General features: G+C 45.6%; 2 protein-coding genes across 2 annotated transcripts in view; both read right to left on the bottom strand.

Annotated features, from left to right (window-relative positions):
- Positions 1-5,616: 5,616 nt before the first annotated feature.
- LOC129039221 (moesin-like) lies at positions 5,617-8,344 on the bottom strand. The gene has a single exon (XM_054492796.2). The coding sequence runs from the start codon at positions 8,247-8,249 to the stop codon at positions 7,368-7,370; it is 882 nt and encodes a 293-aa protein (XP_054348771.1). The 5' UTR covers positions 8,250-8,344; the 3' UTR covers positions 5,617-7,367.
- Positions 8,345-8,897: 553 nt separating this feature from the next.
- The window catches only part of LOC129039069 (uncharacterized), a 31,532-nt gene continuing 23,720 nt past the window's right edge, over positions 8,898-16,709 (bottom strand). Inside the window, exon 3 of the mRNA XM_063666927.1 lies at positions 8,898-11,036. Coding sequence (XP_063522997.1) covers positions 10,795-11,036 — 242 coding nt within the window. The 3' untranslated portion in view covers positions 8,898-10,794. The remainder of the gene's footprint in view (positions 11,037-16,709) is intronic.

Raw genomic sequence — 16,709 nt, 5'->3', positions numbered from 1 at the left:
AGTAGGAGCAGGAGGCGGGAAGGGTGAGGATTCAGGGAGCTGTATGGAAAGATTCATTCTGGTTGAAGATAAAGAATACTCGTTTCTACCTTGTTTGGTCCCTGATTACTTAATTTATGACTACTAATTAACATTTCCGCAATAAAAACACTAAGTGCATATGTACCTGCTTTCATAACTAATAACCCAAAACTTACAGACTTAAAAATATAATTTGCTCAATTTAAAAATAATCAGAGGCCAGGCATGGTGGCTCACACCTGTAATCCCAGCACTTTGGGAAGCTGAGGTGGGTGAATCACCTGAGGTCAGGAGGAGTTCGAGACCAGCCTGGCCAACATGGTGAAACCCCATCTTCATTAAAAATACAAAAAAATTAGCTGGGCATAGTGGTGGGCGTCTGTAATCCTAGCTACTCGGGAGGCTGAGGCAGGAGAATTGCTTGAACCTGGGAGGCAGAGGTTGCAGTGAGCCAAGATCGTGCTACTGCCCTCCAACCTGGGCAACAAGACTGAGACTCCATCTCACACACACACACACACAAATAAATAAATAAAATAAATAAAAAATTAAATTGGCTGGGCGTGGTGGCTCACGCCTGTAATTCTAGCACTTTGGGAGGCCAAGGTGGGCAGATCAGTTGAGGTCAGGAGTTCAAGACCATCCTGGCCAACATGGTGAACCCTGTCTCTACTAAAAATACAAAAATTAGCCGGGTGTGGTGGCGGGCTCCTGTAATCCCAGCTACTTGGGAGCCTGAGGCAGGAGAATCACTTGAACCCAGGAGGTGGAGGTTGCATTGAGCCAAGATCACGCCACTGCACTCTAGCCTGGGTGACAGAGTGAGACTATGTCTCAAAAAATAATAATAATTAAATCAAAATCCAATATATTATATTCTCTTAAATGCTAAAAACTTTTAAAAGTAGCTAGAATATCTTAAAAATTTATTTGTTAACCTTTGAGGGCTTGCTCAAGTGCCAGGTCCTTTCTGTTTTGGATGTGTGCTCTTCTTCAATATTCAAAGAAGCCCATGAGATTGGTTCTCTGATTACTGCCTTGAAATTCAGACACAGAGAAACTAAAAAACTTATCTAAAGTCACTCAACCAGTAAATGGAAAAGTTGAGATTTGAATCTTGGCTCTTATGCTATGTTGTCTCCTTATGATTGTAGTGAATACAAAATAGATAACAGTTTCATTGAAACCAGTTTAAGAAATGCGAATTCCATGACTTCAAATTTGTTTCTTTATTATCTCTCCATATATTTTTTATATTGTATATATATTTTTGAGATGAAGTCTTGCTCTGTCACTTAGGCAGGCTGGAGTGCAGTAGTGCAATCTTGACTCACTGCAACCTCTGCTTCCCAGGTTCAAGCAATTTTCATGCCTCAGCCTCCTAAGAAGCTGAGATTACAGGAGTCAGCCACCATGCCCAGCTAATTTTTGTATTTTTAGTAGAGATGAGGTTTCACCATATTGGCCAGGCTGGTCTTGAACCCCTGACCTCAGGTGATCTGCCCACCTCGGCCTCCCAAAGTGCTTGGATTACAAGTGTGAGGCACTGCATCTGGCCTCTATACTTATTTTAATACTGGAATAGGATGCAATTTGTTATATATGTTCCCAGAATTGCAAAAATATTACCAGGAAATATCTTGATACCTTCTTTGGGTTTTAGTAGTTTTCTAAGACCTCCAAAGAAAAAGCATCCCAGCCCAGCTATGTTGGTGACTGATAGATTCAGGAAGGAAACTGGACCTTGTTTCATAGTCCAGTTCTGTGAAACCTGAGCCAATTATTAGGCTAAGTCTAGCAATCCACTCGTTATGTTACCAACCTTTTCTTTGATTTAACTTAATTTTTGTTTTAAAATATGTAATATATGTCACTGCAGCAAATTCAGAAGATATAAAAGGGTATGTGAACAAAAGTGGCTGGCGCAGTGGCTCACGCCTGTCATCCTAGTACTTTGGGAGACCAAGGTGGGAGAGATCGCTGGAGCCCAGGAGTTCAAGACCAGCCTGGGCAACATAATGAGACCCCGCCTCTACTACATATATTTATAAAAATAAAACATGAAAAGCCTCTCCCATTCATGGGTCTCAGTCTTGCAGCTCTACCCAAAGAAATTTTATGTAATATATGCATATTTTATATGTATGTATATGTATGTATTTTAATGTGTGGCAGAATATTTTATATATTGTACCTTTACTTTTTTCATTTTTAATTTTGAGATAATTTTAGACTTTCAAAAGAATTTCAAAAATCATAGTGTTTCAATACACCACTACGCAGCTTCTACTTATGTTAGCATCTTACCTGATCATAGAACGATTTTTTTTCTTTTTTTTTGAGATGGAGTCTTGCTCTGTCGCCTAGGCTGGTGTGCAATGGCGTGATCTTGGCTCACTGCAACCTCCACCTCCTGGGTTCAAGCGATTCTCATGCATCAGCCTCCCGAGCACCTGGGATTACAGATATCTGCCACCATGCCTGGCTAAGTTTTGTATTTTTAGTAGAGAAGGAGTTTCTCCATGTTGGCCAGGCTGGTTTCGAGCTCTTGACCTCAGGTGATCCACCCGCCTTGGCCTCCCAAAGTTTCAGGATTACAGGTGTGACCCACTGTGCCTGGCCCACAAAATAATTTTCAAAACTAAGAAATTATTTGCATTTCACCATTTTTTTCATGAATTTAGTTTTTCTGTTCTAGGATACAATTCACAATCCCACATCATGTTTAGTTGTCCTGTGTCCTTAGTCTTGTCTCATCTTGCACAGTTTCTTAGTCTATCCTGTCTTTCATGACCTTGGCACTTCTGAAGAATATCAGTTATTTTCTAGAATGCATCTCAGTTTGGGTTTGTCTGATGTTTTCTCAGGATTAGACTGAAGCTATACATTATTGAGAAGGATGCTGCAAAATGATGTGATCATGTGCCCTTCTCAGTGCATCGTATTTCAGGACAGGTGATGTTAATTTTGATCACTTGGCTAGGAAATCACTTGCTTGTGTTCTTTACTGAAAACTTGTGGTTCTTCCATTTGTATTACTAAATATTGTGGAGGAGATACTTCAGACTATGCAAATATCTTGTTTCTGCTTAAACCATTACCCATGAGTTTTAGCATCAGGGGTCAATTTTGCCTGAGGCAATGATTACTGTGGTCCAGTGGTGACTTTCTCTCTCTCTCTCTCTTCTGCATTTATCAACGGGAACCTTCATGGAATAGCTGTCGTTTCTTCACCAATGGCTCCTGAAACCCCCCACTCCCAAATCTCTTGTAACCACCATTTTATTCTCTATGAGTTCAACTTCTGTACATTCCACACATAGGTGAAAGCATGAGATATTTTTCTTTCTTTGCCTGGTTTATTTCACTTAACATAATATCCTCCAAGTTTATCCATGTCACTGAAAATGACAGGATTTCCATCTTTTTATTTTTATTTTTATTTTTCAGGCAGAGTCTCACTCTGTTGCCCAGGCTGGAGTGCAGTGGCACAATGTCGACTCACTGCAACCTCTGCCTCTTGGGTTCAAGCAATTCTTGTGCTTCAGCCTCCAGAGTAGCTGGGATTACAGGCATGCGCCATCACACCTAGCTAATTTTTGTATTTTTAGTAGAGACCGGGTTTCACTATGTTGGCCAGGCTGGTCTCAAACTCCTGACCTCATGTGATCGGCACACCTCAGCCTCCCAAAGTGCTGGGATTACAGGCATGAGCCACCGTGCCCGGCCAGATTTCCATATTTTTAGGCTGAATAGTATCTCATATATCTATATCACATAATGACATTTCAGTCAATGATGGGCCTCAAATACAATAGTGGTCCCACCAGACTATAATAGAGCTGAAAAATTCCTATAACAGTGGCATCGTAACCATCAGAATGGTGACAGCACAACACATGAAGTGTTTGGCATGATGCTTGTGTAAACAAACCTATTGCACTGCCAGTCCTATAAAAAGTACAGTACTACCCATTGTATTACAGTTGCCTACAGGATTCAGTTGAATAATATGCCATACAGGTTTGTAGCCTAGGGGTAATAAGCTTTTACCATATAGCTTGGGTGTATAGTAGGCTATACAATCTAGGTTTGTGTAAGTACACTCTATAATGTTTGCACAACTATGAAATCTCCTAACAGTGCATTTTTCAGAATGAATCCCTGTTAAATGATGCATGACTGTATTTTGATTCATTCCAGAATTTCTTTTCTTTTCTTTGTTTATTTTTTTTGAGACATAGTCTTGCTCTGTTGCCCAGGCTGGAGTGCAATGGCACGATCTTGGCTCACCACAACCTCCACCTCCTGGCTTCAAGTGATCCTCCTGCCCCAGCCTCCCGAGTAGCTGGGATTACAGGTGTGTGCCACCATGTCCAGCTAATTTTTGTATTTTTTTAGTAGAGACAGGGTTTCACCAGTTGGTCAGGCTGGTCTCGAACTCCTGACCTCATGATCTGCCCGCCTCGGCCTCCCAAAGTGCTGGAATTACAGGTGTGAGCCACTGTGCGCGGCCCATTCCAGAATTTTTTTCTAAACATATACATAAATGAATCTATATAGAGTTCTTAAAATGTACATTATATATAGCAGCAGGCAGGGTGCAGTGACTCATGCCTGTAGTGCCAGCACTTTGGGAGGCTGAGGCAGGAATGCTTGAGCCCAGGAGTTCAAGACTAAACTGGGCAACATAGTGAGGTCCCTCTCTCTTAAAAAAAAAAAAAAAGTTAGCTGGACATGGTGGCACATGCCTGTAGTCCCAGCTACTTGGGAGGTGAGGTAGGAGTATCACTTGAACCTAGGAGGTTGAGGCTGCAGTGAGCTGTGATTGTGCCACTGCACTCCAGACTGGGCAAGAGAGTGAGACACTGTCTCTAAGAAAAAAATTTTAAAAACCCTAAGAAACCATTATACATATAGCACAGAATTAAGTACCATATAATTTTCTACAACTTGCTCTAAATTTAACAGATTGTTGGTTCACCTTTACAATAACCAGGACAGTATATTATAAGGTATTTCCATACTGCATACACAATTCCATTGCTAGGAATTCTGTTAACTTATGAAAGGTCCAGACACCTGTGTCCCAGTATGCTCTCGAAATCATTAGTGAAAAATTGGAGCATATGCAAGTGTCATTTAATGGATATAAAGACAGGCAATTTTTAACAGTGAGTTAGAGTTATGTATACTAACAAAATTGTAAATAATATATTGTTGATTTTAAAATGCCTGTTCAAAACTCTGTGTAGATTTTGATAGAAATGGGGAATGAAGGGCAAAGTTTTTTTTTTTTTTTTTTTTTGAAGTCTTCCTAAATTTTATTGGCACTGAAATAGAACATGGATTGAGCATAAACCCCTCCAAAAACAATTTTTAAAAAACCCAAAAAGTACACAAAAAACCCCTGAATACAAAATCTAACCTTTTTCCCCAGCCTCCCTAAGGGTAAGTTACTGACTTTAAGGCAGCTATTAATAGATTGCCCCACAATTCCAGGTTTGAATTTAGCCAATACAGGACATATCACCAAGTGAGTTAATTCACAGCAATGCACACAAGACTCCTCCAGGTCAGGCACAGAGTAGGGGGTGGTGGCCAGGGGGAATTGAGGGAGGCTCTAAGCTAGGGGCACTGCATGGTGGGACAGGATGGCCCCTTGAGGACTGAACCCTGGGGAGAAGACATACAGTAATAATAAAAACAAATAACAAGTACTTTAAGAATGGATTGTATGACCTATAGTGACAGATGACATCACTAATACTGAAAGCTTCTTATATTAATAATTTTGGCAAAATGTCATTTTGTAGTATAGTATATGCTTTCCAGGTGTGGGGGTGGTAAAGGAATGAGGCCAAAATGATCTTGCCCCAAGACTAATATCTTCTAATGGTGCATTAACAAGGAAGGCAGAAATCAATATTTAGATATCAGTAGAATACATAATACTGTAGAAAGAAGAAGAGCACACATGAGACAGAGAAGGAGGTGGATGCTCCTGGATTGAGAGCAAGGGGTGGGGGTGTGGAAGGGACTAGGCCAGAATCCCCAGCAGCTCTCTGGTTTACAGCTCCAAGGTACAGAACAGCTGATGTCAAGACCTGGGTTAGAGGTTTGTCAAACAGAGGCAGGGCCCAGTCACCTCTTTGGAGGGGAGTGATGAGAAGGGGATTTTGGTCACGTGAGAGGGTTGAGTAAACTTGGATCAGGGCACAGGCTTCTCTCACCATACTCAGCTTCTTGCACTCACTCCCTAGTTGAGCCTACTGGCATCAAGCTCTAGATTCCAAGGCTGGGATGGCTGTGGAGCAGGAGCTATGGCCCAAGTAGCTCTAAGAGGGGAAGAGACCTAAAACCCCTGGCAGGGAAAATACTGACACTAGGTGTGAACATATCCTCTCTTTTCACAAGAGTCCTGATGGGGCTGGCTGAGCTTTTGGGTACTCATCCCTACTGTTATTGCTGGAGAGGATTTGGGTATTAAAGCAGGGAGGAGCAGATCCCACGAAGTGACCGCAGATCTGGAATAATAAGTAAGGGGTAGCTCTGCCCATAGAGCTCACTTTAGACAGGCCTATACTCCTATAAGGAATTGGGGTAGGATCTTCTACTCAGCCTTGCCAGAATAGAATGGCCAATGACCTTCTAGTACGTTTGGTGAAGGCTCTTGAAGGCACCATTTCCCCCATTCACCCTGGGGAGAAATTGAGTCCCTAAAGTCAACGACAAGGCTTATTGAGGCTGAGTTTGTAACAGGTCCAATCTGGGAGGTAGAAACAAAAATTACTGAACATCTTTTTATCCCCCAATCATTACAAAGCCTAAATAACTCTAAACGGGATGGGAGGACAAATTTAAGGTCAGGTGACATCCTGGAGCAGATATCCAAGGTCCTGTCTCATTCCCTAGACCGCGTAACACTCCAACCCTGTAAATCTCAGGACCCTGAAGAAGACAGTGGTAAGGGAGGGGAGGGGAGCTAGCTTCCAACCTACTCCACACTTGACTCCCATAGGACAACAGTAAGTGTAAGGGCATTTGCAAAATCAAGTGGAAAGTACCTCTAGGCTGGAGAAGTAGGATATTCTAGCAATACAGATTAAATGGAACAGAGAAGAGAAAGGAGGTTCCATTGGCACCATAGTGAGCCATTCATTTGCCCAGGGAAGTGGGTGGGGGCTAAGGGGCTAGGTTTGGTCCCATGGCTACATTAAATGCTTGGCATGACTCCAGCGCTGCTCTAGTTAGTGGCTCCAGCACAGTATGAGTTAGGTGAGTTAGGTGTAGGAGTGTGGGGACAAGGAAAAAGGGAGGAGGGGTCCCTAGAGGCTGGGTGCCCATTACATAGACTCAAATTCATCAATGCGCTGCTTGGTGTTGCCCTGCCGGATCTGGCGCAGGGTCTTGTATTTGTCTCGGCCCAGCCGCATGTTCTCAGCATGGATCATGTCATTGGCAGTCTTCTTGGACTCATCTCGGGCATTGGCCAGCTCCGAAGTGAGGGCCTTCAGGTGCTTCTGCACACGCTCATTCTTCTCTGCCTCAGTGGTACGTTCCTCCTCACTGCGGTCCTTGGCCATAGCATCAGCCCGTAGGTCAGCACTAGCCTCTGCCCCATTCTCATCCTGCTCATCCTGCTCATTCTCAGCAGGCTCTGCCACATGAGGTGTACTCATGGCAGTCTTCAGCTCAGCACGGGTCTTCTCCAAGTCTTCCTGTACCATCTGGGCCTTCTGCTGCCACTCCACAGCCTCACTCTCCTTCTTCTGTCGGGCCATCTCCAGCTGGGAGATTCGAGCTGTCAGCTCTGCCATTTCCAAGGCCAGCTGTTCCTGAGTCTTTTTCTGGTCCCGGGAGGCCTGCAGCAAGGCCTCCTTGGCCTCTTCAGCTTCTTGACGCTCCTTGGCTAGCTTTTCAGCCTCGCTCTGGGCACGCTTCCGTTCCTGCTCAAGTTCCAGAGCCCTACGGGTCTGTTCTTCCAGTTCTTGCTGAGCCTTCTTAGTCTGTTCCTCGATCTGCTTCAGCCTCTCCATCAGCTCCTCCTTCTCCCGTTCAATCTTCTCTTTCTCCTTTTCTGCCATTTCACGCTTCTTCTTCTCATTTTCCAGCATAGCACGCTCCATCTGCTTCTGGTGCTTCTCCTCCCGGGCCTGTGCCTTCATCTGCTGCACCTCAATGGTGTCAGGCTTACGACGGCGCATGTATAGTTCATGGTTCCCCATGCACAAGGCCAAGATCCGCTTGTTAATCCGCAGCCGGGGAGCATAGAAGACAAAGTCCTGGTGGGAAATCAGCAATCAGAAAGAATTTGGAAGGACAGGTGAAGGTGATCTTCTGCCTTCTGAAAAGCTAAATCCAAAAGCACTGGAAAGAATATTTAATCTGCCTCCCCCTCCCCCTCCCCCTCCCCCTCCCCCTCCCCCTCTCCCTTCTTCGGTCTCCCTCTCCTTCTCTCGGTCTCCCTCTGTTGCCGAAGCTGGACTGCACTGCGGTGATCTCGGCTCGCTGCAACCTCCCTGCCTCGGGCTCCTGTGATTCTCCTGCCTCGGCCTGCCGAGTGCCCGGGACCGCAGGCGCACGCCGCAACGCCTGACTGGTTTTTGGTGGAGACGGGGTTTCGCCCTGTTGACCCGGCTGGTCTCCAGCTCCTGGCCTCGAGTGATCTGCCCGCCTCCGCCTCCCGAGGTGCTGGGATTGCAGACGGAGTCTCGCTCACTCAGTGCTCAATGTTGCTCAGGCTGGAGTTCATTGGCGTGATCTCGGCTCGCTACAACCTCCACCTCCCAACCGCCTGCCTTGGCCTCCTAAAGTGCTAAGATTACAGCCTCTGCCCCGCCGCCACCCCATCTAGGAAGTCTTTTTTTTTTTTTCAATGAGACAGAGTCTTGCTCTGTCGCCCAGGCTGGAGTGCAGTGGCGCGGTCTCTGCTCACTGCAACCTCCACCTCCCGGGTTCACGCCATTCTCCTGCCTCAGCCTCCTGAGTAGCTGGGACTACAGGCGCCCGCCACCACGCCCGGCTAATTTTTTGTATTTTTAGTAGAGACGGGGTTTCACCATGTTAGCCAGGATGGTCTCGATCTCCTGACCTCGCGATCCACCTGCCTCGGCCTCTGAAGGTGTGAGCCACCGCGCCCAGCCGAAGGGCAAGGTTTGTGTCTTCTCAAGATTTTGTTTGAATTCATTGGACATGTATGACCCATGCTGAGGACCAGTCAGACCAGCATGGTAAACTGGCAAGTCTGGCGGCACTGGCTTAATTCTAAGGAAAACTGGGTTTTCCATTGGCCTAAAGGTCCTAGACAACTGCAAACCAAAGAGGTGAATTTTTTTCCACTTCCAATATTTAGTCAACCCATTGACATTTTACCTGCATACAGGGCTTATGGATGCCACATGAGGGAGTGAATCCTAAGTTGTGCCTAGTCTTTCATTCAACAAATATTTATGGAGCACATTGTATGTGCCAAGCAGTTCTAGGTGAAGCGGGTACAACAGTGGTGGAAGGAAGGAGTCCTTAGGAGTTCATAGTCTAGTGGTGGTGACGGGGGAAACAGGCATTAATAATGTCTGCTAATTAATTAAGCAAGATTAATGAGAATACATAATTGGGTGAGGATATAATTTGGAAAAAAAAAGCAGAGGAGGAGGATGATGTTGTGATTTTAAATTGGGAACCCAGGGAAGGTGTCAGTGGAAACCAGGTAATATTTAATTAACAGACCAGAAGGTGGTGTGGAAAGTGGAAGGGGGAATGAGCTACAAAGCTACGAAGGAAAAGAGAACCGTAAGTGCAAGGGAGAGACAAGGAGAAAGAAGGAGAGAGAAATCTGGAGGAGGACTCCAAGGTTTAGAGCCTGAACATCCTGAAGGGTGACACTGCCTTGAACTGATGTGGAGAACACCTTCCATGTAGCAGGTGTGTGGGACGGAGGTCAGGGCTCTGGTCGGGTCCTTCAAGGTTAGTTCACGGGAAGCGTGAGGGGATGAGTAGGGGAGGCTGGGATTATGGATGTGAATCCAGAGTCTCCAGCAAAGGGATGTTATTTAACGCCGGGAGACTGCAGAGAGTACCAGGAAGTAAGTGGCTCCGATCCTGAGAAGGTGGGGAACCAGCCCAGGGCCTCCCTCACCTGCTCACTCAACTACCCCTGTGTTCTTTGTCCCTGCGTTCTCCTCAGCCCAGGAAAAGAATCCCCTCCTTACGCCGCCCCCACTTATACCAAAAGAGTCCCCTCCACTTATCCCAAAAGAGTCCCCTCCTCTCATCCCTCCGCCTAGACCACACCACGGTCTCATTCATTGAAAATCTGATCTGTGTCAAACTGGGCCATTCAGGTCAGGTTGGCAGGGTCCTTGTCACCTCCCGTAGGAGCCGGAGGGTCGGGAGGCTGGCGTGTCCAACAGCGCGAGGGGTCCCGGCTGGGGGGTCTGAGCTAGGCGTACAACCCGATCCCCCTCCGCCCCTGCATCCTTCCGCCCTTTTAGGCTGCCCCGCCGGCCACACAGGGCCAGGGTGCAGGGCGTGAGGGAGGGACGCGGCCCAGAGGGGCGGCTCCTTGACCCCACCCAGCGCAGCTCGGAAGCAGCCCGAGGTCCCAGCTGGGGAGGGGTAGGGGGACCTTGGATGGCTGGGTTCTGTCACGTCCCCTCCCAGCTCCGCAGTCAGCGGCTCCGTTGGAAAAGAATGTGAACCGCGCTGTCTCCAACACAGCTGCTCACTGAACAGTGCGTTTAACTTGGCTGCTGGCCGGAGGCGTCAGTCCCTTCAGCACGGGCGGTTGCTGTGCCCACCCCCGGGGCTGTGCGCCGGAGAACGGTCAGACTCCGCCAGGGATTCTTCTCCTGAAAGAAAAGCACCAACTATCTCTGGAGCGAGCTCTCGACCCACGAAGGCCCTCCCCCGTGCTGGTCCAGCTGCGTGCTGTCGGTGGCATCCGGTGGCTCGTCTTGGAGGTTTCCGCTGACGCAGAGGGACTCCCAATAGGTCTGAGACCAGCCTCGTGGACCCTGAAAGACGAAGTCAGCCTCAAGTCGGCAATTCTTTGCCGGAATTCCCCCTTCATTCACTTACTCTCTACAAGTTGCATCCTCTTTCTTCGACATGCCACCCTCCTCCTCTTCCTCCCCGTAAGGAGTGTAATAGTATATGTTTACTTAGAAATTTACCAGGCTGTGGCTCCTCCATATAATCCTAGTTACTTGAGAGGCTGAGGCAGGAGGATCGCTTGAGCTAAGTAGTTGGAGGCTGCAGTGAGCTATGATTGTACCACTGCATTCCAGACTGGGTGACAGAGCGGAATCCTGTCTCTAATAACATCTTAAAAGTTCGCAGGCCGGGCATGGTGGCTCACGCCTGTAATCCCAGCACTTTGCAAGGCCGAGGCAGGTGGATCACCTGAGGTCAGGTGATCCTGACCCTGACGGACATGGTGAAACCCCGTCTGTACTAAAAATACAAAAATTAGCCGAGTGTGGTGGCGGGTGCCTGTAATCCCAGCTACTCAGGAGGCTGAGGCAGGAGAATTGCTTGAACCCGGGAGGTGGAGGTTGCTGTGAGCCAAGATGGCGCCATTGCACTCCGGCCTGGGTGACAGAACAAAACTGTCTCAAAAAAAAAAAAAAAAAAAAAAAAAAAAATTGCAAAGTATAGAGTCCTTCCAGGGCAAGAGCTTAGTCTATATTGGAATAGCCTAGTAACGGGAAGAACTCTTGCCAAGGAAAATGGGATTGAGAAATGCTGCATGTGGGAAACTTGAGCCTGTCCTTGCATTTATCCCATGTGATCCTGGATAAAACCTACTCTCCCTCCTCCACAGTATGTTGAATCGTGTCATCTTCCTCTCCAGTTGGGTTCTACCTGGTCCCTAGGAATGCTTGCCTTGACCTCTACTTTTTTTTTTTTTTTTTTTTTTAAGACAGAGTCTCGTTCTGTCGCCTTCACTGCAACCTCTGCCTCCCAGGTTCAAGGATTCTTCTGCCTCAGCCTCCTGAGTAGCTGGGACTACAAGCATGCCCCACCATGCCCGGCTAATTTTAGTATTTTTAGTAGAGACAGGATTTCACCATGTTGGCGAGGCTGGTCTCAAACTCCTGGAGTCATGTGATCCGCGGTTTTGCCAATATACCTCAGTATCTTGCAAAGGGAAATTTTTGCTAGGATACTGTAGGCCAGAATTTCAGTGCAGGTTTGAGCCAACATTTGGAAAATTAAACCTTGAAGACTCAAGTTATTTCAACAAACCATTTGGAGAAAATCTTTATAACCAAATGTTGAAGTCATTTCTGCTGTAGGAATTCTGGCCATTGCATGTGCTCTGCTTGCCATGTATTCCTGCTTGCATTTTCCAATAATGATTTTTTAAAAAGAAAGAACACTTAAAAGCATATACATTGATTTTGTTCAAAAATCAATTTTAATGCTTCTTGTGTTATAATGTTAGCAACAAGGCTAGTGAGTATATAAATTGGTTCAACCTCAATGGGAAGACATTTGGCAATACCTTATCAATTGGAAATGTACATACCCCTTGACAGAGCAAATCTACGTTTGGAATTTCGTCCTGTATTTATACTCCTACTTGTAAGAATTGGCATGTACAAGGATATTGATTGCAATAGCATTACTGACAAAGGCAAAAGATAGCATACAAACTAAATATTCATGAAAAAACAGAAAAACACATTTAAAAATAAAAAGCAGTGAAAAGATAAGTGCTCATCATCATGAAATCTATATTTTAGTCGGAGAAAAAATAATTTGTACTTAGATGAAGTGCCAAATGGAACAATTCTCAAGATACATTATTAAATGAAGGAAAAAAGGTGCAAACTGTGTGTATTGTATATAGTGTTAAAGATATATATAGTAGGCTGGTAATGATGGCTCATGACTGTAATCCTAGCACTTTGGGAGGCTGAGGTGGGCCTATCACCTGAGGTCGGGGGTTTTAGACCAGTCTGGCCAACGTGGCAAAATCTCGTCTCTACTAAAAATACAAAATTTAGCCAGGCATGGTGGCACATGCCTGTAATCTCAGCTACTTGGGAGGCTGAGGCAGGAGAATTGCTTGAACTCAGGAGGCAGAGGTTGCAGTGAGCTGAGATCGCACCACTGCACTCCAGCCTAGGTGACAGAGTGAGACTCTGTCTCAAAACAAAAACAAAAACATATAGTACATATGTCTTTGTGTTTGCGTAGAATAGTTTTGAGAAGATATAATTAACTGAGAGAGGTTGAAAAAGACTTCACTGTATAGTGTTTGTGTAATGCATATTACCTATTCAAAATAATTTGTAAAGGCATATGTGATATGGATTTGCAAACTGGATAGTCTGAAATCAAGTCCTCCTCCCCAACTGTTGGGATCTGATGAGATTATCATAGTGCTAGAAAGAGAACTATCTGAATGTTACATATGCCAAGAGTGTATAATAAAAAAAGTTTTAATCCAAATGTAAATTAAAAAGTATATGTGTATAATAAAATCAGTTTTTGTAACCCACTTATGTGTAATGTGATAACCATTCTAATTTGTGATATTCGTCTCATTTTCAGTGTTAGAAGCATTTAAGGATATCTGATACATTAGATTTGTGTATGTGTGTGTTTAATTTTTTTTTGATGGAGTCTCACTCTGTCACCCAGGCTACAGTGCAGTGGCATGATCTCGGCTCACTGCAACCTCTGCCTCCCGGGTTCAAGTGATTCTCCTGCCTCAGCCTCCTGAGTAGCTGGGACTAGATATGTGCCATTACACCTGGCTAACTTTTATATTTTTAGAGGAGACAGGGTTTTGCCATGTTGCCCAGGCTGGTCTCGAACTCTTGGCCTCAAATGATTCGCCCACCTCGGCCTCCCAAAGTGCTAGGATTATAGGTGTGAGCCACCGCACCTGGCCGTGTGTGTGTGTGTGTGTGTGTGTTGTCTTTTTAGTTTTTTGAGACGCAGTCTCACTCTATCACCCAGGCTGGAGTGCAGTGGCACGATCTCGACTCACTGCAACCTCCGCCTCCCAGGCTCAAGCGATTCTCCTGCCTCAGCCTCCCGAGTAGCTGGGATTACAGGTGCCTGCCACCATGCCTGGCTAATTTTTGTATTTTTAGTAGAGATGGGGTTTCACCATGTTAGCCAGACTGGTGTCGAACTCCTGACCTCAGGTAATCCGCCCGCCTTGGCCTCCAAAGTGCTAGGATTACAGGCATGAGCCACCGCGCCCAGCTGTGTGTGTTTTTAAAGAGACCCCAACATGGAGAGGGTCTTGCTATGTTGCCCGGGCTGGTCTTAAACTCTTGAGTTCAAGTAATCCTCCTGCCTGGGGCCTCCCAAAGTGCTGATATTACAGGCATGAGCCACTGTGCCTGACCTAGATTTTATTCTTATGCCTAATCCATTTGTCTGTCTTTGGCTGAAAAAGGATTATGTCCTTTTGTACTGAGTGTGTCTCTGATATGCAAGAAATGATTGGATATTTTAATCTATTCAGGTTTAATTGGGGCTGAAAACTTTAAGACCATCTACTAGGCTGTGTTATTAGGCTAGGCTTTTCCATTATCTAAACACTCCCTACCTCTACCACCTGTCAGTAATTACCTTTTTTTTTTTTTTTTGAGATGGGGGTCTTACTATACTATGTTGTTCAGGCTGGTGTGCAGTGGCTAATTCACATATGCCATCATACCCTTCTACAGCCTTAAACTCCTGGCTTCAAGTGATCCTCTGCCTCTGGCTCCTGAGTAGCTAGGAAAACAGGTGTGTGCCATTGCACCCTGCTCAAAGAAAACTTTTTTTTTTTTTTTTTTTAAGACGAAGTCTCACTCTGTCACCCAGGTTGGAGTGCAGTGGCATGATCTCAGCTCACCGCAACCTCTGCCTCCTAGGTTCAAGTGATTCTCCTGCCTCAGCCTCCTGAGTAGCTGGGACTACAGTCATGCACCACTATGCTCAGCTAATGTTTGTATTTTTAGTAGAGATGGGGTTTAACCAAGTGCCCAGGCTGGTCTTGACCTCCTGACCCCAAGTGATTCACCCACCTTGGCCTCCTAAAGTGCTGGGATTACAGGCGTGAACCACCGCGCCCGGCCCAAGAAAACTGTTTCTGATCTTTTCTGATAGGGATGGAAGAGAATACTTACTTCTCCAGATCAGTGGCTGCATATCTCATATCAAAGGTTGTGTTAGTCAGTTTCTAATAAAAACACCACACCTGGCACAGCAACTGCAATTAGTGCCACCACTTGGTTGAGTCTGCAGCAGTTCACTGCCATCTTCTCGGATCCATCTGATTTTTGCAGGCACCAGAGTGGTGAATTAAATGGAGATATGATGAAGACTAACTCTATCCTTTAGGTCTTTAAGGGTGCCACTAGCTTCTGCCATTCCCCCCGGGATGTAATATTGGATTTGATTTGGTCTTGATCGGGAAGATGGTGGGGGCAGTTTCAGAGGGCTTCATTAGCACTTCTCCACTCTAATTTCACCCCAGAGGAGTAGAATCAATATTAGGGTTGTGCCAGCTGCCAAGAATCTCCATTCCAAGTATACATTTGGAAGCTGAGAAAATGATCACTAGGTGGGTTATGAACCCAGTGGGCCCACTGTGAGCTAGATCTTAGGACTCCATTTATTACTTGACCCCATATGTCCTCCCTCTAAGAGGAGTGGCAGAGGATGCTGAGTCTACATGTATCATTGTCAACTGGGACCTTGTGTCCAAGAGTCTATGATGTTTGGCTATTTCTCTTTTCCCAGTGTATATTACCTGAAGTAAATGACTGTAGGTTCCTTTGTGGGAAGGAATAGGGAACCATTACTATGTACTGCCATAGCATTGCCAGGTCCTTCCTCCTGGGGATCTGGCCTCTCCTTTAGTCATTGAGTTTCACATCTGGAAACTGGCGTATGTCTGGAAACTGGGCAAGGGAGCATGAGACTACTGCTTCCAGCCTAATCATCTAGCCTTGATTTCTTTGATCTACAGATTGAATAGTACTCTTGTTGGCTGCCCAGATATTTTTCCTTAGTCATTTAATAACCCTCTAGTAGTCAGGTCCCTCTGTGAAGCTGACTTGCCACTTGTTATGATGATTGTGTCTTTCTGGCATCTGAGGGTTAACTGGCCTTGACTGGCCTTTGGGGGATAGTGGCTATCATCGCAATTGCTATTAGAGACCAGTTTTATCACGGCATCTCCTACTGTAAGTCCCGGCTGTCAGAGAAGAGCCACGACTGAACTTAGCGGTGTTGGTGACATTCTCACTAGAACATTTCTTATTGCTTTGGTAAGTAATATATTTTCTGGGTCCTCTTGTGGATTTTCCAACTATTTGCAGTATATAGTCTATAGCATACTCACTTTTCCGAGCCTTTTCATTCATCTACCTTTTGCTACAATTTTGGCATTTCTACCTCACTTAGTGTGGGCCACTGTTATTTCCATGCTTCTGGGAGCCTTCCTGGTAGTAGGATTACATCATCTTTCAGGATCCTTGTCAGGGCATTAAATCCTGAAAGCAGTATCTGGTTCTTTTTTTTTTTTTTTTTTGAGACAGAGTCTCACTCTGTTGCTCAGGCTGGAGTGCAGTGGCGTGAACTCAGCTCACTGCAACCTCTGCCTCTCAGGTTCAAGTGATTCTCCTGCCTTGGCCTCCCAAGTAACTGAGATTACAGGTGCAAGCTACCAT

This window comes from Pongo pygmaeus, chromosome 5 (assembly GCF_028885625.2).
Source record: "Pongo pygmaeus isolate AG05252 chromosome 5, NHGRI_mPonPyg2-v2.0_pri, whole genome shotgun sequence".
NCBI lineage: Eukaryota > Metazoa > Chordata > Mammalia > Primates > Hominidae > Pongo > Pongo pygmaeus.
The sequence above is the reverse complement of the archived record's forward strand: the minus strand, read 5'-3'. Positions and strand labels throughout refer to the sequence as shown.